General features: G+C 40.9%; 2 protein-coding genes across 9 annotated transcripts; both read right to left on the bottom strand.

Annotated features, from left to right (window-relative positions):
- Window positions 1-322: 322 nt before the first annotated feature.
- On the bottom strand, window positions 323-4,575 carry Rdh14 (retinol dehydrogenase 14). The gene is made up of 2 exons (XM_057772303.1): window positions 4,151-4,575; window positions 323-1,325 (listed from the first exon to the last, which is right to left on the bottom strand). The coding sequence occupies exons 1-2, from the start codon at window positions 4,535-4,537 to the stop codon at window positions 708-710; spliced, it is 1,005 nt and encodes a 334-aa protein (XP_057628286.1). The 5' UTR covers window positions 4,538-4,575; the 3' UTR covers window positions 323-707.
- A 765-nt stretch (window positions 4,576-5,340) lies between these two features.
- On the bottom strand, window positions 5,341-22,868 carry Nt5c1b (5'-nucleotidase, cytosolic IB). Of its 8 annotated transcripts, none has more exons than XM_057772233.1 (10): window positions 22,836-22,868; window positions 21,158-21,247; window positions 20,640-20,813; window positions 19,574-19,720; window positions 18,000-18,512; window positions 17,659-17,826; window positions 16,236-16,365; window positions 13,443-13,565; window positions 12,884-13,068; window positions 5,341-5,670 (listed from the first exon to the last, which is right to left on the bottom strand). In XM_057772233.1, exons 1-10 carry the CDS (start codon window positions 22,866-22,868, stop codon window positions 5,341-5,343), a joined length of 1,893 nt encoding a protein of 630 aa, XP_057628216.1. The 8 variants fall into 8 exon arrangements, with proteins under 8 accessions (XP_057628216.1, XP_057628229.1, XP_057628221.1 ...); XM_057772246.1 differs by having other exon boundaries at window positions 18,048-18,512; XM_057772238.1 differs by having other exon boundaries at window positions 19,583-19,720.
- Between the last annotated feature and the right edge of the window lie 1,171 nt (window positions 22,869-24,039).

The following is a 24,039-nucleotide window of genomic DNA, read 5'->3' as shown; positions in this document are numbered from 1 at the left end:
CATCACTGCTACATTTATATACTCAACATTGATGTTTGAGTAAAAGACTTCTACAGCTGGAAAAGGAAAACAAAAAACAAAACAACAGCAGAAAGAAGCTAAGAAAACTTACTGCAAGGTTAACTGGAAAACCATCACAGGTTTGAAAGTGCGTTAGGACACAAGGTCATAGATCGGAGTTTTATAAACAAAAAGTTTCCGAGCAGTATACAAGATATGACAGGAAGAACATGGGTACAGCAAGACTACAAAAGGCCAGGGAGGACAAGCTATGGACTACACTCAGATACTTCTAAAGAAATGCACACTGAGGAATCGGCTTCATATATTTATTCCAAGTAATAATTTATGTGCACATACCAGGCATATTATTTCCACAAAACAGGCATTGTAGGAAAAATTCTTAACATCTCATTATGAAACGCAACAAGTTTTTGAAAACCCTCTCAAGGTATCTTTTAAATTGTGAATATCTTCAGCATCTGTAATTTATGATTGTCCAATTATAATTTTTAATAATAAAACAGAATGGTTTTGCTCACCTTTTTATTAGCCCACCTAACAGTGCCCTTCAAATACTCATGTGTATCTCTCAACAGTATTACCGTCAAATCCAAACTGTGTTCAAGGAGCACACACTCACAACATGCTGCTCCTGACCAAGGCTGTGATAAATAGTCTTATAAATAGCCCTCTTATCTTTACTTCTACTTTAAAATGCCGACCATCACTTCACTGATATCCCACAGTTTTCTTGCGACTGACTCATCCATAGCTTTGGGCAATAGTTCTTCCTCCTTACAGTCTCCAAAGTACTTTCCGGATACCCCTTCCACCTCGGGTGAGGAGGCTAAGTAGATGGAGGTCTGAGCACCTTCTAGTGGAGATTTGAAAAACGCCCACGATACCAAACTGAAAAGTGGTCTGGCCAACAGTGGGATGTGTATGTGCCTCCCGAGGTTTGTCCGCACAATACCAGGATGCAACACATTGACAGTCACGTTTGTGCCTTCTAAGCGACGGGCTAGTTCTCTGGTGAAAAGAATGTTAGCCAGTTTGCTTCGACTATAAGAGAAGCTTTTATTATAGCTCTGTTCACTGTTCAAGTCTTCAAAGTTGATGTCTCCATATTTATAAAGTTTGGAAGAAACGACGACAATCCTGCTGGGAGCGGAACTTTTGAGGAGGCCAAGCAGAAGATTGGTGAGTAGGAAGTGGCCCAGATGGTTCACTCCAAACTGCATCTCAAAGCCATCTTCAGTCTTCATGTATGGGCACTGGAAGATCCCTGCATTATTGATCAGGACGTCTAGCCTGGGTTCCTCCTTTAAAACCAGAAAGAGAATGCAGAATTAGGAACACACATTTTCCATAGAGCTCTTTTCACTCAGGTCTGTTTTCCTAACAATAAGAAGAGTTTGAGACTAAAACTAATCTCAAGTTCTAGCCTATGTATCCAGTAACTGTTTGAAGCACTGTCAATCTTAGACTTTCTACAACTTAATGATTATGAATATGTATACTCTTACGTTTCACTCAGATGTTGATGATATAATTATCAAGGTCTTTTTTTTTTAGAAAACAAAAATACGTTATCACCACCAATGATAAATTAAGATGCTTTACTTTGCAGTCCTGTTAAGTATAAAATGTCACCACAGGGACAGAATAACTTCAAGGCACTTTCCCAAAATTGGGATAAAGAACGGTCAAAGAAATAAACTTTGGACTAGAGCGAATATTGCTAAAAAATCAGGAAAGAAAAGTTAATCAAATCATTGAGTGGATAACATCAAAATATTAGTAACAACACAGGACCATGACGGCAGCCGGGAGTACAAGAGGTAGAAGAGATTGCATCAACAGACACCATTAACCATCACTGTGGTTCCAGAACTCGGCCCTTTCTTCCCCATATGAAATCTCTTCCAAGCACCATACACCTCCACATCTTCCCAAATTAAAGTCCTAAACTGCACTGTTCTCACAGGGAGTCTTTTCATTCCTTACATCATTTACGTCGGTTTTCTTTGGCTCTTTCCTGGCTCCTCTGTCTCTTCTGATGACAGAGGGAAAGAAATGCACAATGTGTTCCAGGTGTAAAGTCACAGTGATGACCTATGATTAAATTAATTTCAGGTCAAATTTCAATTCTCCCTCTCTCTCTGCCAAGTGTAAGTGAAAGAAAAATGTGTTAAATTTCACAACTGTTATCAAAGGCTACCTGTCGGTTAACTGTTTCTCATTCTGGCCCGAGGAAAAAAACTTTCATGTTTTGCACCAGTCGACTTCAAAAGGGGAATATGAGTTCACAGATACGGGGAAGGAAGGAGTGTTCATCTTCGCTAATCTTCTGGAAAGGGCTCCAGAATTAATCATTTCTGACCTATCATTCTTTGCTGGGCTTGTGTTAAGACTTTATCATTTATTATTTTTTAAATTCTTGAAGATAAATGGCATAAATTCCAAGAATACCAAACAGTGAATGTCAAAAACCTCCATTTCTTTTTCCTTCTAATTATAATCACTGAACTTCAGCGCCAAGCAAGAATGTAAATACTTAGGGTAACACAACCTCTTTGTGTTCTGTTCCAAGCAGCAAAGGTATCAGGAATGAACATGCTCAACCCTTTACATGTCAGTGATCAGAATGACCTGCTTTCTATGCTTCCAAATTCTCCCAGGGACTAATATTGCTACTTGATCTGCTACATGCAAATGACATGTTAACAACAAAACAATTTCTTTGACCTGCACCAGCTCTTAACATGCAACATGCTTCCCTAGAACACAACAGGAGCTTGCTGTGCAATGGTTTAAGTTTTGAGGGGAACAGTGATACTCTCTACTCATTATCTCAAAAGCTACTACCTCTAGGTAAGTGGTTTAGTTTGGACTTTCTGATGAGATGGTTTCTTTGTACAACTTTGTGTTTAACAGTTATTAACAGCTATGGTCTTAAAAGCAAGGGCAAAACGACAACAATCTACATAGAACAAGGAGGAGGGTGGCTATGTCCAAGCTGACTTGGGGACTGGGAAAGTTCCTACAGTGGCAAACAAGCACACTGTCACACTGTTCCCTTAGCAATCATGACTACATAGTTAAACAAGAAACTTCTTTTTGAGGGATGCCCATTATTGGACAGTTAAGAGAGTTGTTAGGACATGCAGGCTTAGGCTGCTTAGATCTAACTGCTAACAAATGAACTTCCAGATATTTCTTTGATCTAAGTACATCATGAGGGGAAAAAAAAAAGCCAGACTCTCAGCTTTAGAGTAAAGTGATTCCAACTGAGACAAGTGGTCTCCCTGTGCCTAGCTGACTTTAGATCTACCTCTGGTAAGTCACCTTGGCCACAACCTTTCTACTTCAGTGGAACCTGTACCATTCACCCCTCAGCCACCAAGCACCAGGAAAGTAAAGACTGAAGAAAGACATGTTACTTAACCTTCCTATGCTTCTGTTCCCTATTACGAGGTGGAGATGTTAATGCTTGCTTTAATAGAATTAAAGTCAAGATCTGACAATAACTAATGGTGTGCTTGGCACATCTCCTGCCGTACATCAAATGCTCAATAAAGCTAGGCATATGATTTTTATTCCTGTTCTGCTTAGGGCCATTAAGAGGATTTCAAATTCCATTCTCTTTGGAAATAGGATAAAATCGAGTTAGGGATGATGCAAAGGTTGTCAATCAGCAAGAGACACTCCCTACTTTAGCAGAGCAAACCGAAAACAAAACAAACAAAATCAGGAAATGGGAATAAGAAAGAAAAACAGCAAGGAAACTTTTACAAGGGGCCTAACCAAAGCTCTTGGCGAGCTTTTCTCCTGCAGTGCTCTCAGGCCTTGGGACACCATGGAAGATCTGGCACACATTTCACTTCTGACACAGGAAAAACAATTCAAACATGGGGTGATGATTCCTGGACTGTCCTTGCCTAACAAAACGGAATGTCCAGACACTGGCTTATTTATTCACTTCCTCTGGGGACCTCCCAGGAATTCCTTCTGGAACCTGCCCCTCCTCCCAGCAGGGTCCCCCGCAAGCAGGTGTCTTTCTCAGCCCTGCCCACTCTCAAGGTCACACCAGGCAGGCCTCAGGGGCCCCTCCCCCGTGGGTGGCTGGGCTTCGGTAGACCCACACCTGCAGCAGTTCTTGGCAGAAGGCTCGCACTGAACGTAGAGAGGCAAGGTCCAGCTCCTTGACGACCAGCTGGCCTTTGGCGGCGTCGGGCTCTTGACCCCCAGCCTGGCCGAACTCCTGGCGGAGCTGACCCGCCGCCTCCTCCGCTCTCCCGAGGTCCCGACAGCCCATGATGACCCGCGCCCCAAGGCGCAGCAGCTCGGCGGCCGTGGCTCGGCCCAGGCCGCTGTTTGCCCCGGTGATCAGCACTGTCTTCCCGTGCATGAGGCTCTGGTCCCCGCCTCCCTGCATCTGCTGGCCCCTGGCCCCCGAGAACCGCCGCACGGCCAGCCACAGCGTCCCACCCAGTGCGGCCAGGAGCGCTGCGGCCACAGTCGCCACAGCCATAGTCTTCCGGGCAGGGCGCAGGGAGCCTAGAGCACGAGTTCCGGTATCCAAAGGGCCACTGCACGCAAAGGACTCTGGGGCGCCGCCTGCCGTCCTGGGCTAGTGCGCGCGGGGCTTGCTGGGATTTGTAGTTTCCCTCCTGAGGGCACCTTGAAGTAGAGTTCATCTTAGAAACCACCCTGTGGAAACCACTAGTGGATTCATTTAGAAGCGGACGGTGTTAAAATTAGCATGCGCCTGCAGACGACGGGACATTTCTTACTTTGATTTTGTTAAACGGCTCGCCACACGGAACTAACAAAGGACACAGCCTTAGTTTCCAGTAGTGTTCTTTCTAACTGGCAGATGACTGTTCTAGGTGATAATGGGTAGAAATTCATTCGGCCGGGTAACGTTAAAAACAAACAAACAAACAAACAATGTTTTTAAAAGTTAACTAAGCTTCTTGTGAACCAACTTATGAACTTATGCATGCAAATTCTAAATTTATCTAAAGAGCTACCATTATGACTTACACAGATAGAGAGGTACAATGGGATTCAGTACCCTTCAGAGAAGTAGCTTGACAGTTCAAAATGTTTTACAATAGCAGCAGCGGCAACAACAACAAAATAAAGAGAAAAGAAGGAAGGAAGGAAGGAAGGAAGGAAGGAAGGAAGGAAGGAAGGAAAAAAAAAAAAAGACCACAGGGGGTTTAGTCTTGTGATCCGGTCTGCGGAAATACCTAATTACTCTAGACATCCAAAACGCAACCTTTCACTTTTCAATACCAGACTGTCACTGTTTATTTCTCCTCCCCATCCCTAGTTGCGTTTTTGAGCAATGCCATAAGGTACATGGGCTGTGATGGTGCCGAATTTCTGTGCTGCTTCGATGTGGAACATCTGATCATCAAAGAAGATGTGGGGCCGAATCTTCACCAAGATGGGACCTTTGGGAGCTCCAGCCAGGAAAAGAGCTTCATCTATCTCTAGACCCCAGCGGCGAAGGGTCTTCAGCACACGGGCGCCTGAACTCGCCGCACTACGGGCTGTAACCAAGTAGGTCCTGATGGGACAAAGTAACCGTTCGTCTTTGGCATAGAATTTCTTCTGCAGTTTGCCTAAATCTTCCAGAAAGCCTTTAAGGGGTCCCTGGAAAAGAGAACATATGTCTCAGCTGTGAATGGGTGAGCAAAAAGAACTGATTACTAACAAAACAGGATCTTATATGACCTGGTAAAATACACAATGCCAACTGTCATACAGTGATTCTGGGCTGACAGGATGGTGCCAAACTCTCTGCATTTATTTATGTGAAGGTATTTCCTGATACACAGCCATTCCTTTGCATGCCTGGAATAAGTCTTGGATAACCACATCATGTATCATCCAAACGAAGGTATTTTAAGTGTGAAAGAATGTTCTATAAATAAGTAAGCCAGGACAATAGTCATAAACCAGTGTGGTAACTGGGTGAAATATACTTCAGTGATCACCAAAACCACATTTTCCCCATTTTTTTTTCTGTTAGCTCCATCTTTTACCTTTGAAATTACTGTCACTTTGCTTAGCTTGGTATTTGTTTGTCCTAAGTCCAGCCTTGTCTTAAAGCTATATAAGTTTGTAGTTTTTACATTAAGGCATAGTGTTTGTTTCTTTTTCTATGTTACTCTGGTTTTTACCATTGTTTTACATTTAAATCCATGAGTAAATATATTTTATGCTCCTTTAGTGCATGCAGTCATTGACATGCTGGACACATGTTTATGGAAATAATCTTTGAAAATTTAGTATATCATCAACCATACTGCTTGCTCTCCCTTCTTTACCTGAGTGAAGGTTTGCCTGGACACACATTCCATGATTGTATGCATAAGATGGAACTTGGGTCATTAGACTTGGTGACCAGTACCCTTATCTTCTAAGCTACCTCACTGTCCTATTTTATGAATATTTTATAACTATATATAGTGTGCGTGTGTGTGTATGTGTGTACATATGTATGGTTCACATATGGAGGACAGAGAACATCTTGTCAGATTTGGTTCTTTCCATCATATGGGTCTAGGACATGGATTACAAGTCATCTGACTTGGAACAGACACCTTTTACCACCAGATGAGGCATCTTGCTGGTTATATGTAGTACTTAAAATATTTGGAATCTTTCTAAGATTTAGAAAACATCTGAACTATGTATCATTTCCTAATAATAAATACCTGGATATTTGGAACATCATAACTTTTCTTCCATATATCATACAACTAAATCAAAGGGTAGCCAACTTGGGCATCTTCCAGAGGAAGATGGTGGACAAGAACCTGTACATTTCCAGAGCAATGTGGGGAGTCCAAAGACTATACAAGCAAGTGTGAAAATTTCAGAACATTTAAAAGAACAATAAAGGACAACACTGTGCTCTACTAACCAAGAAGTACACTCTTGAAGTTTTCTCTGTGTTCTTCACTAGTTTTCATGAGAAACACTGCAGGCAAGGAAGGAGACAGAAAAGGACATCCGAGTTGGAACAAGAGTTAGGGAGAAAGCCCTGCATTTGGGAAAGAATGAATCTTTATTGAGATCTTTAGACCTTGAGGGAAGAATGCTTAAGTTGTTAGAAGGGCTTTAGGCAGGCAGTCCAGGCATTCTTTCACTGGAGAAATGAAAAGTGGTCTGCTCCTAGGGCTGATAGGAAAAGCTGTTAGATCCCAGACTACTAGGCATATCCTTTCACTGAGATTCAGGAAAAGTAGCACCATCTTAAAATTCCAGGAGCACAAAGCAAGCAGAGAAGGAAAGAAGCACTGACAGAGTGAGTTTGGTGATTTTTCTGCATAGACTTACAGAGAAGGCCTGACAGTTTGGGTTGAGAATGACCCAAGGAAAGATCCATTTACAGTTTTAGAACCAATGAGAAGAATTTGAAGTCTGTGACAGTATAAAGAAAGCCAGAGCAACAATAATAACTAGAAGTAGTTCAACTCTTGATTACATTGACTCAGTCTATCAGAATAGATAGTAGAAGAGGAGGAATGACAATAAACAGATTAAGACAGTATTTACCAAGGCCTTCAAGTGTGCAATTGATATATATATATGTGTGTGTGTGTGTGCAATTATATATATATATAATTGACACATGTATATGAAAATACAATAAAACAAAAATTTGCTTTCCAAAGGAATTTAAAGAATTTAGACTTAATGATGACAAAAGTATTAAGCATATAATAGAAAAATTGAAAAGAACTCTTATTGATCCCCTTAAAAGTCCAACATCTACTTTAACAGAAGAAAACAATCATGAGTACAATAGTAACTTCGGCAAATAGGAACTGATTATAATGCTAGAATTAAGCATTACTGTCCAGAAATCAAGGATGTCTTCAGATGATGAGCAGCAGACTCATGAACTTGAAGATAAGTAAAAATAGACAAAATACAGAGGTAAAAAAGAACAACACATTTAAATGCTGTGGGACACACAAATACAAACGGGGCTAGGAAAGAGAGGAAGAGAGGCACATATGCATGCACAGACAAAGAAGACATGAAAGTAGTTGCACAGAGACATAGAAAGAGAGAGATGGAGGCATATGCCACACAGACATACACACACACGCAGTCCATGCATACACACATGTGTAAGCATGTGTGTGCATGGTCACATACACACAGAAGGGGGAGGGGAGAACACATAAAACTACTCCAACAAGACATACAGAAAATCTTGATTAGTTAGTGAAAATAGACATAGTATATACTGAGAATCATAGTAGATAAAAGACTCAAAACATAAGAGGTCAGAACCTATGCAATGGAAGTGTGTGAAAAAAACAAAACAAAACATGGATGGGCATCTGAAGGTTACTAAAGAAAAATAAAGGAAACACACAGTTCTATAACCAGTGAAAATAAAATATACTTTTATTTTATTTTGTTGAGACAGGGTCTCTCGGAATGCACTATGTATACTAGGCTGCCCTTAGAATCCACAGAAATCCACTTGTCTCTGTGTCCTGATTCATGGGATTCATGGTGCAGGCTCACATGCCTGTCTATGATGTAATTATAAACTTAGGAAGAAATAGAATTTTCAGGAAAGCAAACAGTAATTTTTGCTAGCATATATGTCCTACTGAAATGCTAAAAGAGGACCTGCAATTTTTAAAAGGAACAAATATATAAAAGACCATTTCTGTCTCATTCTTACCTTTTGTCATTGCCAAAGGCAAAAAGAGCATCAAGTTATTGTGAGTTAATAGGAAAGAACATAAAATCAATATATGTCAACTGATGTAGGAGGGTCTTCTGTCTACGTGTTACTTTCATTGGTTAAATAAAGAAAATGCCTTGGCCTTTTGATAGGCCAGCCCTTAGGTGAGTGGAGTAGACAGAACAGAATTCTGGGAGGAAGAAAGCAGAGTCAGGCAGACACCATGATTCTCCGGCCCGAGTTGGAGGTAGGTTAGGATCTTTCCTGGTAAGCCACAGCCTCGTGGTGCTACACAGATTTAATGGAAATGAGTTAATCAAGATGTGAGAGTTAGCCGATAAGAGGCTAGAGCTAATGGGCCAGGCAGTGTTTAAATGAATACAGTTTTCATGTAATTATTTCAGGGATTAGCCAGGCTGCCAGGAACTGGGCAGTACGCAGCCTGCTCGCTGCTCATCTTTGCCACAGTCAACACAGCACAGAACAAGTTGGGGAGTGATCTGTGGCAAGGTTCATATATTACAGACAAGGGAAATAGGATTGTTTGACCAAATATCAAAGTTACATGTAGTTATGTATTACAAGACTTACAATAAACACAGGGGAAAATCTTTAATTAGTTATTAGTAGTATAAATACAGATGATTCTGAAATATGGTGACTAAACTAGAGACAAAAATTAAAAGATAGGACATGTTGAGGAAAGTTGGAAGACATTAGATTTTACTAAAACAGGTATTACTGATCTCATATACTTAAATGATTTCAAGAACGCAGGACACAGCAGAAAACATCACAACAAACAAAGTACAATACAAACTATGTTTTCTGGTCACTAGAGTAAGACTTGTATGTAGTAATAGATTTGTTGAAAAACCTCTTCAAATGTTTAGCAATTAAGTAACCTAATTGTAAACAACACACTCCACTTTAGTTTTAAGGAAATTAAAACAATAATGAAAAGAATAGTGATTTTCAGTTGTATAATAAGCAACTCCAACTGATGTAAAAAACATATATATCATATGTTAAATATAAAATAAATAAAAAGACATGGACTTGTTGAAGGTAAAAGTACTGAAAATATATAATACGTACAACATTATCTAGAAACAGAACATATGAATATCAGACTCGGCCATTGCATGAGAAAGAGAAGTTGCTGAATATGACAAAGAATATATACAATAATCTTAACTATGTGGGACTTAAAGTACAGTATACAAAAACTGATTAAAAACTGACAGAGGTCATAAAACACACCTGTAATACCAGCACCTGGGAAGCTAACACAGGAGGGCAGTGAGTGCAGTGAGCGCAAGGAAAGCCTTGGTTTCAGAATTAGATCCTGTCTCAATCAATCAATAAATCTCCACTTATATTAAGATGCTTCAATACTGTCTTCTTGTGAATATAGCAAACAAGCAAGAAGATTTGACCATCTAAAGATGTGAGCTGGTGTAAGAGCGGTGCCTGTAGTTAAGTGCTGGCAGCATGAGGAACCAAGTTGGAGCTCAAGCCAGTCAGGGGTGGCAGTGTAGGACTGTTAGCTCAGCCCTAGGGAGGCAGAGACCTGTGGATGCCCAGAGCTTGCTGTCTAGCTACTGTTATTGTAAATTCCAAACTCACAAAGGACAGTTATAGGGAAAGACACCTGACATCCATCTCTTGCTTCTATATGTACACACACACACACCTTCACATTAACATTGGCATGACTTTAATTAATATGCTTAATCTAATTTACGCTTGTAGAATATTCATTCCAACAGCAGCAATGTATTATTTTCGAAGTACACAGTACATACTTGGTAGGTTATAACCTTCTCAGCACAAAATACAGCACAACAAAGCAAAATACAAAACCTTTTACGTGGGGGCGGGTCACAATGGTGTAAGATTTGTACATAGTAAGAGAGAGCCCTGTACAGGGGAAAATAGCCTTAACAAATATTTGGCAGTTAATTTACTTTAATTGTAAATACACCCAACAGCAGGGAAGTCATAAGTTCAAATATTTTTTGAATTTAAATAAAATGGTACCACTTCTAAAAGTCAGGGAGATAAAACTACAGTCTACAAAGAAGACAAAATTCAAAAAGCCTATTTTAGAAAACAACCCCCCCAAAAGAAACAAAACAAAAAGCTAAAAAGATTGCAATCAGTGACCTCAGTCATCAGATTAGAAATGTTAGGACATAAAGCAAAGAAAACCAGCTTACAAATCACAATCCCAGAGAACTTAGACAACAGTGAGGACCCTAAGAGACACATATATGGTTCTAATCTACACAGGAAGTAGAAAATGACAAGATCTCCTGAATAAACTGGGAGCATGGAGACCTTGGGGAAGGGTTAAAGGGAAGGGGAGAGGCAGAGAGGGGAGCAGAGAAAAGTGTAGAGCTTAATAAAAATAAACGAAAAAATGTTAGGAAAGATACCTCATGGAAAAGGTAAATAAAAATGATAAATCATTGCCTATACTGACAAAAAACCCCAATAAAATAAATTGACAACAATTAACTAATATTAGACATGAAACTGGAGAGACATCTCTAACTATTCTACAAACATTAAAACCTTAGTAAGACATTTACAAGTTTATGATTATAAAAATGAGAAATGAAATTGGTAATTCTCTTTGAGGAACACAAAGTAATAAACAAAAGAAAGGAATGAACTGAAGAACAAAGACTGAATGAACAGCAGGTTAAAGGCTTTTCAAGGTCAGGTGAGACAGTTCAGGAAAAATGTCACTTCCTTTGTAAACCAGAAGAGGTATATTCCTGAGTTCACATGAAGGAGGAAGGAGAGAACTGACTCCACAAAGTTGTCCCTTGACCTCCATATGCACACCATGTCACATGTGCCTCAACCCCATCATCACACTACAACACACAGAGACACACATGCACAAACGTGTGTGTGTCTATGTGGTTTTCAATGTTGTTCAGACCTAGCTAGTTTGTTTAGAAAGGCTTACAAAAAATTTGCTTAGTTTTCATGTATTTTGTGAAACCATTATTACTCTACTAAAATGAGATATCACGAGTAAACTATAGAGTACTTCCCTCATACATACGAAGGCAGACAACTTCTCAGTTCTACAGACTGGATCTAGGAATATATAAAAAGGATCGCACTATATGGCCATCTCGAGTGTATCTACAATGCGGAACTGCCTCAACAAATTAAAAAGCCTTTAGTGAATTTATATGTGAATGACTTCCTGAGCCATTTGATTTTCTCAGTGAATGGTACAAGTGCATCAATCAAAATCTGACATCCGTTCTACAAACCCTTAAAAGTGCACAGTGAATAGCAGCAGCCTCAACTTGATAAAGAGTATCTGCAAAGAGCCTACAGACACATTGCTGGAAGATTGATAGTCCTCTGAAGGACAGGGATGGGGGCCAGGCTGGCTGTGCTCATGGATATTACTGAACATTAAATGGATCAGATTCAGTGTGGAACTGGATCATCAATCAGTTCAGATTTAGTTTGGATACCATTTCATGCTTCTATTTTCCTTTTGCTCAAATGTCCATTTCAGATCTTGAGTTTTAATATGTCATGAAATGGATTTTTTAAAAAAAAACCACGGAGAAACCCTGTCTTGAAAATCAAAAAAAAAAAAAAAAAAAATCCAAACCAAAACCCCCAAATACTTGTTTTGGACTTGTTAGGTATGTTGAGGCTAATTATTTACTTGGATTCAAGATTTTAGTCTTGAAGCTCTTCTCAATTAAACTGTGTCATTCTTGAATTTGGGGGGTCACAGACTGACAACCTCAGAAGATGTTTCCTGAGCGGTGTATTGGAAAGTACCTTACTGTTTTGAGGGCTGAAGATTTTGGAATAGCTTCTTGGTATGCTGTGCTGTATTACAAGGACTTGAAGAGGGCTAACTCATCAGTAACGAATTACAGAAGTGTTTCCAAAAGGGTAAATAAAAGAATGTTCAATTCGAAAGCCAGCGTTGTCAGCAGTACATGTTCCAAAGTAAGGAATTCACAAACAGAAGAGAGCAGAGCGCAAAGGGACTGGAGGGGCCACCTAAAGTTAATTAAAATTCCATCACAAGGACCAATATCTATACTCACATGTTGGAAGAGAAGCAGATGAAGAAACCGAGCTTGGTAAACTTACCTGAGCAAGAGGCTTATTTTCAAATAATGTTTCATGTTGGAAGAATTTGTCCAGCCCATGCTCCTTGGCAATATGTTCAGACTCATCAGAGAAGAGGACAGCATCCCCATCAAAGGCCACACGGAGCTGTGTGTCACAATAAGCCATGTCTTTGGCTCCAGCAAACATGGTTGCAGAGGCGATGCCTGAAATCATATGGAGAGATTAGCACTCTTCTTAAGCCTATGGGTTTTATTTTCTTACAGTAAAAACTCCTCCCCCACGGAGATATTGCTTCTGTAGCGACAGCCACATAATTCCACTCCTGTCCATAACTACCAATCTCAGAACAGAGATCTATGCTCTGATTCCGTTTATACCGGAATGGGGGGTGAATATGAGTTGTGGAATAATCACTGGAAATGATCCCTTCCAGGAATGTTAAATCCCTGTGGGGTGCCACATATGTAAAAGCACTAGCCAAAGACCCAATAAGCTGGTAAACCACCTAAAGCTAACCCAAGGCCACTGACCATCTGAGTAAACCTTAGGAGCTAGAAGAATAAACCCAGGTCTTTACCTTCTTTTATTGCTTCTTGTACTTTTTCAGAATCCGCAGAAAGATACAAATTGGTAAGATATGCCTTCAAATAGCCAATGGGGCTTTTCCCACCCGTCAAACAGAATCGGTCAATTAGTAGACCTAGTTTTGGGTGAGAAAGACTGTGTTATGGTCCAGAGTAAAGATACAACATTGATCCAAATGACATTTACTGGAGGCATGAAGGTCCCTATTAGTTAATCCATGTGAGTTCATCTGTAAGCCTAACTGGATATTATCATCTAATAAATTATTGAAAATTGAAAATGACTTTCACCGCAGCAGTATGAGGAAACCTCTCAGACACTTCATATTCTATGCTTGGTATACTACATAGATTATGGAGCATAGTCACATAGACCATAAATCACGTGGTGGATATTATTCTCCTTATAGAAAAGGATGCTGTAAAGGCTTGACCAATTTGCTGGTTCACAGACAAAGGGCAGACTGCAGCACGCATGTTTAACTATGATAATCCTCTCTTTCCTTAAGTAAGCCTCTTCCTTGCTTATAGAAAGAGGATTTTAAAGGTATATCCTTATTTTAAATATCACTTCTGCATTTCTTTAATGCAGTACTAATAATACATTGCTCCTGGACTTAAACTGTTTTCTAAAGTTAATCGGAAAATTTCACTCCTTCTTGACTAGAATATTTGATGATAGCTATTAGCAGACTTGACATTAATATTCTCTGGATTTTCTTTCCTTTTTTCAGTAATGGGACTTATACTAGGAGCATAATATATGTTAGGCAAACACTTTACCAGTGAACTACCACATTCATTTAATTTTTCAAAAGTATTAAGTAAGATACAGTTAAGTTGCTCATGTTGCTTTTCAACTTGCTATGTTGCTGTGTAGCTCAGGTAGGTCTTGAGTTCAAGGTAATTCTCTAGCTTCTGGCCGTAGTCTTCTGGAAAGTTGACATGATAAACCTATGCCCTCAAACTCCAATTAATATACCTTTAAATACCTTCCAACAATTAAAAGAAAAAGATGGATTGTTCAAAAGATGTTTGTAAAGCCAGCACCCAAATATGCAATGAATGAAAGAATGGATTGGTGTGATTCCTTTTTGAGAGTATTATTCTAAGGAAATAATACAAAGTTTTGGTAAAGATTTATGTATAAAAGTCTGAATTTAGGATTGTATTTTAAAGAAAATGTATTAATCAGTGTGAGATGATCATGCATATGATAAAATTCTATGTGCTTACTCACACTCAGCTTTAAATTTATGATAAACTGGGTAACTACACTATCTAGATAAAGCAAAACCCAGGGTTTAGTTAACTATTTAAAGACCAAACTCAAAAGGCAGCAGTGTGGGTAGGAGTATCTGCTTGGCGTTAATAAAATATTACCAAATTTTAGATGATCCAATTTTGGGTATAAGTGACTCAAAAGTGGATCTTACAAACCCTTAAGTAACATCAACGTAATATCCTGGGAAATACGTATTGGCACTAGGACTTAAAACTGAATGAAAGCACTGTTTTGTTTATTCTCAAAGGGATCCCAGTTTACTGTGAGCCAGGCGTGTAAACTGTAGCAAAGACTACAGCAGAGATAGACACAGGTTGTTTCCTGGACCCCATAGAGTAAACAACTAACCCTTCCAAGGTAAAGACTGTAATTCCATAGAGAAGGCAAGAAGGAGAGGTGTACCGACTGGTTTATCAACAGAATTCCTACAGAAGAAACTGGAAACCTCAGTGTTTTTAACATGCTGAAGGGCAGATAGACCAATATCACTTACTTAATAAGACTAGGTATGATTGTACACACCTATAATCCCAGTACTAGGAAACTGAGACAAGATGACCTAGAGCTAGCCTGGGCTACCTAGCAAGGGCCTATGTGCAAACAAACAAAAAGCATCAAAATATTCTTTATTTACTGAGTGAATATTATATACCTCTCAGAGCCCTTGACACAAATTTTCTCTTTTCAATTTATAACATTGTGAAGGTTGCATTATTAAAATACATTTCAGGTGCCAATTTTATAATTAGGGTCATATGAAATAATAAAATAAAACTCAATAACTTGAGTAATACACCTTGGTTAATGCCTAATTAAACCTAGGATTTCTATGTGTACAAGTTAAACCTGATATTTATGTGACATACCCACAAGTAGATTCATTACTGGCAAACAAGACAATGATGTCCCAAAGAGGATGTTAGGTAATTTCAAAATAGAAAAAAGGGGGAAACTTTACAAGAAAATGACACATTGATAGAAATGTTCAGAAGGCTAGCGCCAATAAAATTTTTCCATGTAAAATAATAAAGACAGTTTTTCCGGTAAGAATATGATTTGTGTGTGGGAGAGAGAGGGCAGCCAGGAGCATCCAATTTTAAGAAGTGGAAGGGGAGGTGAAAACCTTTAAACCCTTAACATGGATCTGTGGTGAGGAAAAAGTTTGATCCCACAGAAAAAGCCTCTGGGCTGACGGCTCCTTGAAGTCAAGTTCAGAAGTGAAAAACATAAAGCAGAGAAATATATTGAGGACCTGGGATTAAGACTTTGAAATTCACACTTGACAACTTAAGTCCAGAGCTTTGAGCCCAGCTCTGCGCTGAAGTTAAAAATGAGCATAGCCTTTCTTGTTCTGACATAGGCAAATAAACATTCCCCACGCAGAAGGGGTTGTCGGTATCAAAGACACTGCAGTGGTTTAAGCCACAGTTAGCAAAATAGCATGGCCTCTTTTTTGCAGAGCTGTGAGCTGGTCTTCCCACATGGTATTTATTTTACTTACCATAGTGATTGACGCTGTTTATAAGCCGTACTCCCACTTGGGCATGGTTATTAGTCATCAGTACTATATCAAATAAGTCTTGTTCTTCAGGATACAGATCACGGAGTCTGGAGTTGACATGCTGCAACGCCTGCAGGTTACAAACATGGGCATATGAACAAGGGGAGGCAAGGTAGGCGTTAGGCAGCAGGAGGAAACAGCACCTCGGCAGGGCCGGAATCAAGTTCGACAGAATCCTGGCTAAGCAATCGCTGTTCCTTTAAGAGATGGTTATTTTACCATTCCTATGTTTTATGACTCCCACACATAGGCTTCAGTCAATGCCCATGGCACAGCTGGGTTATGTCCTTGGGATGTTACTACAACATTCTGCTTACTAGAATTATCTCATGGGTGGGTAGAGAAAAAGATCAGGCTATTTATCCCGTTTATGATTTGCCTTCTGGTTTGTCTATTTGTCTTAGTTTATAAATTCTGATTTTATTGTGAGGAATTGGGAAAGGCTTGGAAATTTGCATGTCACTCGTATGCAGGAAATAGATCGAGTCCGATTAATGATCTCAATGACTTTGTTTAGTTTATGAATTGCTATGGAAGGGAGATAATAGGCTGTGATTGAGTAATTTTAACATTTACTTTTAATTGTGTGTGTGTGTGTGCACATGTGAGAATGTAAGTGTCAGATTCCCTGGGAGCTGTAGTTACAGACAGTTGTAACTTGCCCGATATGGAGATTGGGACCCAAAGTCAGGTCCTCTTCAAGTAATGTCACCCTTTAATACCACACCCTTCTTGCAAGCCCCTTAATCTAATTTTTGTATTTTTTTAAACGTATGTTTTTCATAGGCTTGTGGTTTCTCCCCATGCTTTTACATGTCCTACGAACACCTTTCACCCCAAACCATAGAAGCGTCATTAGCTATCCCATAGTGTGTGATTGAGGGTGTGACCATCCTATAACTCCTATAGGAGATTAGTTGTAAGTACTACATATTTTAGCATCTTCACGATGCCAAGGGTCAGGAGCATCTTGATTTTCTTGCTGTATTTGAGGGTCATACCAGCTAAAGTGAATTCCATCATTTTAAGAAAGCATTTCTTTCTGCTGCTCAGGGCCATTGTTAACTCCCTGTTAACAATGTTCCTGTTAACAATGTTCCTACCTCTCCATGGATGAAGGAAACAGGCTTTTGTTAAAAAGGTCAGAAAACTAGGGCTCCATTTAAGAAAGCCCTGATCTGAAACCATGGATTCAGGCTGGGGAAAAAAAAAATCTCAACAATTCCAGAAGTCTTTGGGACTTGGTCAACTAGAATGGGGCAAGAATTACAAAGATGGTGTGGGGATTCTCGGGAAGACTGGGAAAATTCCCGAAGATCTCCCTGGGAGTCCTCATGGGAAAGAAAGGGAGTTTACATCGTACCTTGACAAACCGAAATGCGGGCCCTGGGGTCAGGATGACGTTCTCGTTGGTGAGCTGATACTCCATGTACTTTTCTAGACCCTCTTCTTCATAGATTCTCCTGTCGTCCACCATATTGAAGAGTGCCCGGGAAGATACAGCAATGGTGATGGCATGCTTGGGTTTGGGCTGCGGAGAAGGTCAAGGAAAAGAGAGTCAACACATGCAGAGAGGAGTAGGGGATGCAGCTAGAAAGGGAAAGAGGACTAAGATGGGAGGGACTTCCTTAGGAAGTAAGTGGGAGGGATCCGAGGGTCAGGATGCAGAGAGCCCAGGGATGCCTGAGGCCTGGGCATTCTCACCGGCCTGGGCCGTGCACAACTGGGGATCTTCTCATATAGCATGCTCACAGATGTCCAGTAGGCCTCGTCCACCTCATCTTCTTCTATCTGTTGCCGCTGCCGCTGCTGGGCTTCAGACAGACAATCCTGGTCCATGTCCACTGAGGTGCCATACTGCAGGCGACGCTGGACATAGGACTTCCACTCAGTAGGAGGAGTACGCGGATACTGAGACTTGGGTAGTATCAGCTCTCGAGAGTCACAGCTGTGCGCATAGTCCCGTAACTGCACTTCTTTAGTATCTCTGGTTTCTCTGAGATTCCAGGGTTCACTGCCCCCATACATTTTCGAAGTCCGCCTGGAGTTGGGCTCTGGTTCTGGGGGTGTGGGAGGTTGTGAGTCAAGCTGGGTGATAGGTCTGGTTTGTGGAGTCTGCGATATGGAGAGCTTCTCTGATGTTTGAGGTGGAGGTGAGGCCTCGTGCTGGCTGGGGGAGGCAGAGGAAGTTCGAGAGGTCGCGGTGCTGGTGGGGGCCTGCTGAAGAAATAGGGGTTGAAGCCCAGACCCACGAGGATGCACATACTAGTCTTCCACGTTGCATCTCCTAGCTCTAGCCTATTCCTAGACCTTGATGAATCTTAGTTCATTCTAGCTCTTTTAACTAGGCCATAGAGCAACCAAGCAGTCATTGGAGATTACTGTTTAGATGGACAGACTGTTCTGCCCTCATACCTGTACCTCACAAAGGCACATCACAGGTGCTCCTTGTAGCATCTGCTATTTGGTTTTGAGTAAATACGTTCAAGTCCTTTTATCCACGAGCAACATAAATCGTAGACCTTGCCTCCCTCAGTGACTCCAGCCGGCTTTATGCACAAACTGGGTAAGCCACTGGCTCTAGAATGCCTGACTTATCCCACTCCTCTCTGGGTCTGTTTGCCCTGCCACAAGCATATGACTGTTGGGAAGTCTGGGGAGTCACATGATTTCAGGTTTGGTATGCCTTGAGACAACAGCAGAACTGATTATCTTTTTAAGCAAGCAGGGGGGAATTCTAGAGAAAGAATACCTTTGCTGGGACTGCTCTGCAAGTTGGTATCAAACGAATATTCACATATTGCCTCCAATTATGTTTGTTCCATATGTGTGGAAGGATATTCTTGGTGAGATTATTGGACCAAATCTGACAGAATGTAAGTGTTGTGTGTGTGTGTGTGTGTGTGTGTGTGTGTGTGTATCAGTCCCATGGATTTGTTCTTTTCTATGTACCTGAAAAGAATCTCATAATTTTGCTTCTGCAGTCAGGCCTAGTGAAGGGCCTACAGAACCAAACAATGCCATTCAATTTTTTTTCTTTTTTTGTTGATTTCATCTTTTTTCATCCCTTTCCTTTCTTGAGAGTCGTGTGTACTCGGTTATATTTGTTGTGTGGATGAAGGACAGGGAACACACAGCTAAAGGGTGTGTTTAATACTGCTCTCTCTCACTTTCTAGTGTGGAAACTTCAGCAGGTTACTCTACAGGGCCTGAGCGCTTTGAACATTAAGTCCCAATAGATATGTCATCCTTTATCATCCATTCCTCTCTTCCATCACTAGCTGTACCTTGGCAATACTATTCCTGCTTCTGGGCTCATCCACTGAGGGAGCACCAGTGGATGGGCTCCGTGATGTTCGGGACCACTGATTTCGCACAATGTACCCTCGAGAGTCTGTGTTAGGTACAGGTATTTCTTGAGAACCCTGTGTAAGAGAAGAGACCCAGATATTTAATTCTTAAACACCTACTCCTTATATGCATGTGCCCACAGAATAACCGTGTCAGGCCTAAAATCAGCAGCAACCAGTGGGAAGATGCTTGCCCCCATTTCTATGACCCTTGATTTATTCTAGGTCCTTCTAGGTCCTTGTTATACTGTTCTTGCTTTGGCCCAACCCTAACTTCAGTATGAAGTTACAAAGTGGAGATCCGCTTAGAAGAACATGAGCATCCAATATTAAGAAATCCTTGTGGGTGGTGATGCTTGAACTATTAGGGGCCCCTGGCAGTAGGACCAGGATCTATCCCTTGTGCATGAGCTAGCTTGTTAGGGCTCATTCCCTATGGTGGGATGCCATGCGCAACCTTAATGGAGGGGGGAGGGGCTTGGCCCTGCCCCAATTTAATGTGCCAGATTTTGTGGACTCCCCCATGGGAGCCCTTACCCATTGGAAGGAGATGGGGGAATGGCCTAGTGGTGAGGTGAGGGGGGCTGGAGGAGGGGTGGGAGGGAGAACTGCTGGTGGAATGTAAAATGAAATAAAAGAAAAAGAAGTCCGTGCAGTAGCTCAGAGTTCCCACCCGTGACTCTTCTACTATGGCACATACCAGAGTTGATCACATCTCCACCCTGCAACATTCTCCCTTAAAGACCAAGCTACTAATAGAGGTTAAAATTTCACAGCTGTGATTTTACCATCCTGTAAAGTGAGGGCATGGGCACCCAAGCCCCGGCTGCTGCAGGGACCTGTGACAGCTACAGTCAGTGCCTACAACCTGCCAGCCTGTCTCATAGTGACACCTTGGAGAGGAGGCAAGTGGACTTGTTCCTGTCCCATATCCTTCCCCTACCCAGGGTGCCTGGGGCTCCCCTCCCAAATTAGTCATGAGATCTCTGCTCACCCTGATCATGGTGATCTGCCGGCCCTGCTCCCACAACAGGCACATGTGAATATAAATACGTATTGTGCGACAGGGGCTAGTTCCCTCAGCTGCACAAAGGCAGCGTCTACAGGCGTGGTGATACCGCATGGGGCAACATCTCAGCGAGTGATTCGGATAGCCCGCACGCCTCATCTGAAAGATTGTGCAGAAAATGGATCAATGAGATGGCCAGACTTCCCTTCCCTCCCTAATCTGAAGGGACCAGTCTCCTCCTGTTGGCCGAGTAGAGGAGACTGTGATGATGTTTCTATACTTCTCCTTCTGCGTGAAACAGGGGGACTGTGGACTGGAGGGAGGGCACGGGCCAGCTTCTCCTGAGTGTATCCCTGACGGCTTCATTGGACCTTAGTTACCCCATGGTGTGGATCTGAATGGCTCAGGTGTCTCTTCCGGAGTTTTTTTTTCTTCTCATTCGCTTTTTTTTTTCATTGTGGTTTCTGCTCTCTCTTTTGACTGTGCTATGGAGAGTAGCTCACCTGAGTGCTCAGACGAGCGCCAGTTTTGTCAGGATCCTTTCTTTTCTCTGCATCTAGACTCTCTTTTGAGTACCTCATCCCAGGCTCATTCTTAATATGGAAACAAAGAATGTTTATTAATTTTGGTTCTCAGAGACATTAGAAACCTTGGGTTTGGAAATAAATAGGGTAAGTTATGTCTAAACGTTGTCTCTTTGCCAACATAAAAAAATATATGTAAACACAATTTATTTTTCATTCTAACAAGTATAAGAATACATTTTATAAATAAAAACTACATAGGCATGTTGCTATATGACTCAGTCATTCCATAGGCTCAGAATATAAGCAGTGTTTATCATTAAAAATGATAACATGAGAAATGTAACAAGAGCTTCCAGGGGTCAGCAACTCTGGGATTCCAATATTAAGTTGATAATGCAGAATAGCTGTTTCTCCCCCTCTGTTTTTCTTAAGACCACTAATTATGGAACTTTTCATTTTTCCATATAGAACAGAAACTCATCTAACTGACCCTAACCAATATTAACCTGATTTTTACAAACAATGACTTTAATCTTGTATGAACTTATTGGCAGAACATATTCTGAATGTCAATGTTTCTCAGCATCTATCTGAAAAGGGGATTTCCTATAAACAAGTTTCTGGGGAAAAATCAAGTACAGATAGGATGACCATTTCTTTCATGGAAGCATAATTAAATGTTGATGGTTTCATTTTTAACTGGGAGGTACTTATTAGAACACTTTTGTACTGCTTTACACTAATTTGTTTGTGCACCATGATTAATATTCGTGTTAAATGTCTGTTTCTGGAGCTCCACATCTGAGTTAGACCAATGTTGCCACAGAGACTTCTGTGCTCATTCATTACTCCCTGTGCCTGCCTGCCCAGGAGTCAACTTCCCCCTCCCCCATGCTAGTTGAATGACAATGTGACTTCAAGGAGTGGCTTAGCTGCATAATTATTGAACTGACTGAATTCTCTCCACCAATTAATTTCCATGCCCCCATTTCAGTCTCAATAATATTCTGTTACTTTTAGCTTCAAAAGATATTTAACTCCAACCCTTCTTCAGCTCTGTGCTAGGTCACAGGTCATCCTTTTAGGCTTTTAAAGCCTTGCCATTTCCAAATTCATCTCTGTAATTAAATGTAAGCCGACTTCATTCCTGGATCAACTCTGTATTTACTCAGGCACACCAGGAACCTCAGGATGCCCCCCCCCACTACCTCCTACTTCATTTTCTCCACCCTTTGCCTTACATTCTACTTAAACTAAGTAGCTTTTCCTTTCGGCATTTCCGCGTAAACCATTTTTCTCTTCAGTAATCTTCAAAGCTCAGCTCATCCCAGTCTGTATCCAGAACTGAACGTTCCCCCATGTCTTTATACACATTTCGTCGAGCCCCGAACTGTACTGTTTATATCTCTGTCCTACAGAGTGGTTGAACTTATTTCATCTTAGCGGGGAGCATATGCTCAGCAAATGCTGGCTTACTAGGTTGACCTACACTCTCCCACTCCACCTCTTTCTTCTGTTCTCGCCACTCCCCTTTATGTGTCACCGTGATCTAGGCTTATTTGTTTTTTCAGAGCATTCCCAGAGAGAAAGGATGGACTAATGTTTACATGTCCTCCGCCTCCCGGTAAGAGTCGAGGGCATGTCACTCATTCACCTTCTTTTTCTGTTTCAAAGATGTTTGACTCATTTCTTCAATTGTTGGGATGCTTTTGTTGTTATCAAGGTCTTCATCTCTCCAACCCCATTTCCTATCACCTCGCTGCTTCAGTCTAGCTCTGAATTTAGAATGCCAAATTTATGACATCATGTGTGATTCCATGGTAACTAGCTGATGTCACAAATACATAATTATGCTTTTTTTTTTGGTGTGTGTGTTTGAATAGAGTCATGGCCTTCTTTCCTGTTTCAACATATCTACTTACAGCCATTCTCCTGAAACTCTAGGCGTTGATGTGAAAACTGCTCACATGTCTATTATGCAGCAATATCAGTACTTACTAGTCTTCTAAAACCTTACTCTGACACTCCTCATAGTCATTCTTGGTTCTGTACATCTTCTGGTATTGTTAAAATGAATAGAAAATGCATTTGTGGGTTCAAAAAATTGTCTTTTTTTGCAAAATTGGCAACTTCTTGACAGCTGAGACTCTATTCTAGTTGTGAAGTTTTGTTCTGTCTGAGCTTTGCTTTAGTGTGTGGCTCACTTTTATGGTGGCAAAGACTCTGAAGGAAACTACTGTCAAAGCTCCTCCCTCTGGCTGGACATAGTAGGATATTGACTATACTATCCATGTCTGTCTTTCCTTATGTTAGCCCAATTCTTAACCTTTGAAATATATATTCCTTATTGTGTGAGCAGAGCACCATATCAAAGACAAGTCATCAGGTGCTGTGTCTTTCTGTTCTGATTTTAATCTTCACACACATGTAGGTAAGATACATGTGTCCTGCTAACCTGACCTATTGAAACCATCAAAGACAGAGACCAATTTTTGTCCTTCATAGAAGCTACTGATTGTCAAGTTTGAATAGCAGACGTTTTCCAAATAAACTTTTAGTGAGTAAAAGAATTCATGCCTCAGATTTGAATTCTTTTACACCACCATGGCCTCTACCACCATATCTTTCTGCGATCTCCAGCAGTTTGGTTCCTTTTCCTAATCTCAATTTCCTTAATCACAAAATGCAGAAGTTAACTGAAGAAACATTAAAAAGTTATTGTTGGGGCTGGCAAGATGAGCTAAGTGAGTAAAGTGTTTGCTAGATAAACATGAAGACTTGAATTTGGATCCTCGGCACTACTGTAAGAAGCTGTATGTGCCGGGAGTACCTGGAACCGTAGCACTAAGCAAGGCAAA

This window comes from Chionomys nivalis, chromosome 1, assembly GCF_950005125.1.
Source record: "Chionomys nivalis chromosome 1, mChiNiv1.1, whole genome shotgun sequence".
NCBI lineage: Eukaryota > Metazoa > Chordata > Mammalia > Rodentia > Cricetidae > Chionomys > Chionomys nivalis.
The sequence above is the reverse complement of the archived record's forward strand: the minus strand, read 5'-3'. Positions and strand labels throughout refer to the sequence as shown.

Bases quoted from the DNA above. Each gene is read 5' to 3' on its own strand.
- Rdh14 (XM_057772303.1), bottom strand. From the start codon at position 4,537: ATGGCTGTGGCGACTGTGGCCGCAGCGCTCCTGGCCGCACTGGGTGGG. The intron at 1,326-4,150 runs GTGTGGGTCTAC...CTGGTTTTAAAG, and splicing joins TCTGCCAAGAACTGCTGCAG to GAGGAACCCAGGCTAGACGT.
- Nt5c1b (XM_057772233.1), bottom strand. From the start codon at position 22,868: ATGAGTCAAACATCTTTGAAACAGAAAAAGAAG. The intron at 13,566-16,235 runs GTAAGTAAAATA...ACCCAAAACTAG, and splicing joins AAACAGCGTCAATCACTATG to GTCTACTAATTGACCGATTC. The intron at 5,671-12,883 runs GTAAGTTTACCA...TCTCTTTTCCAG, and splicing joins AAAATAAGCCTCTTGCTCAG to GGACCCCTTAAAGGCTTTCT.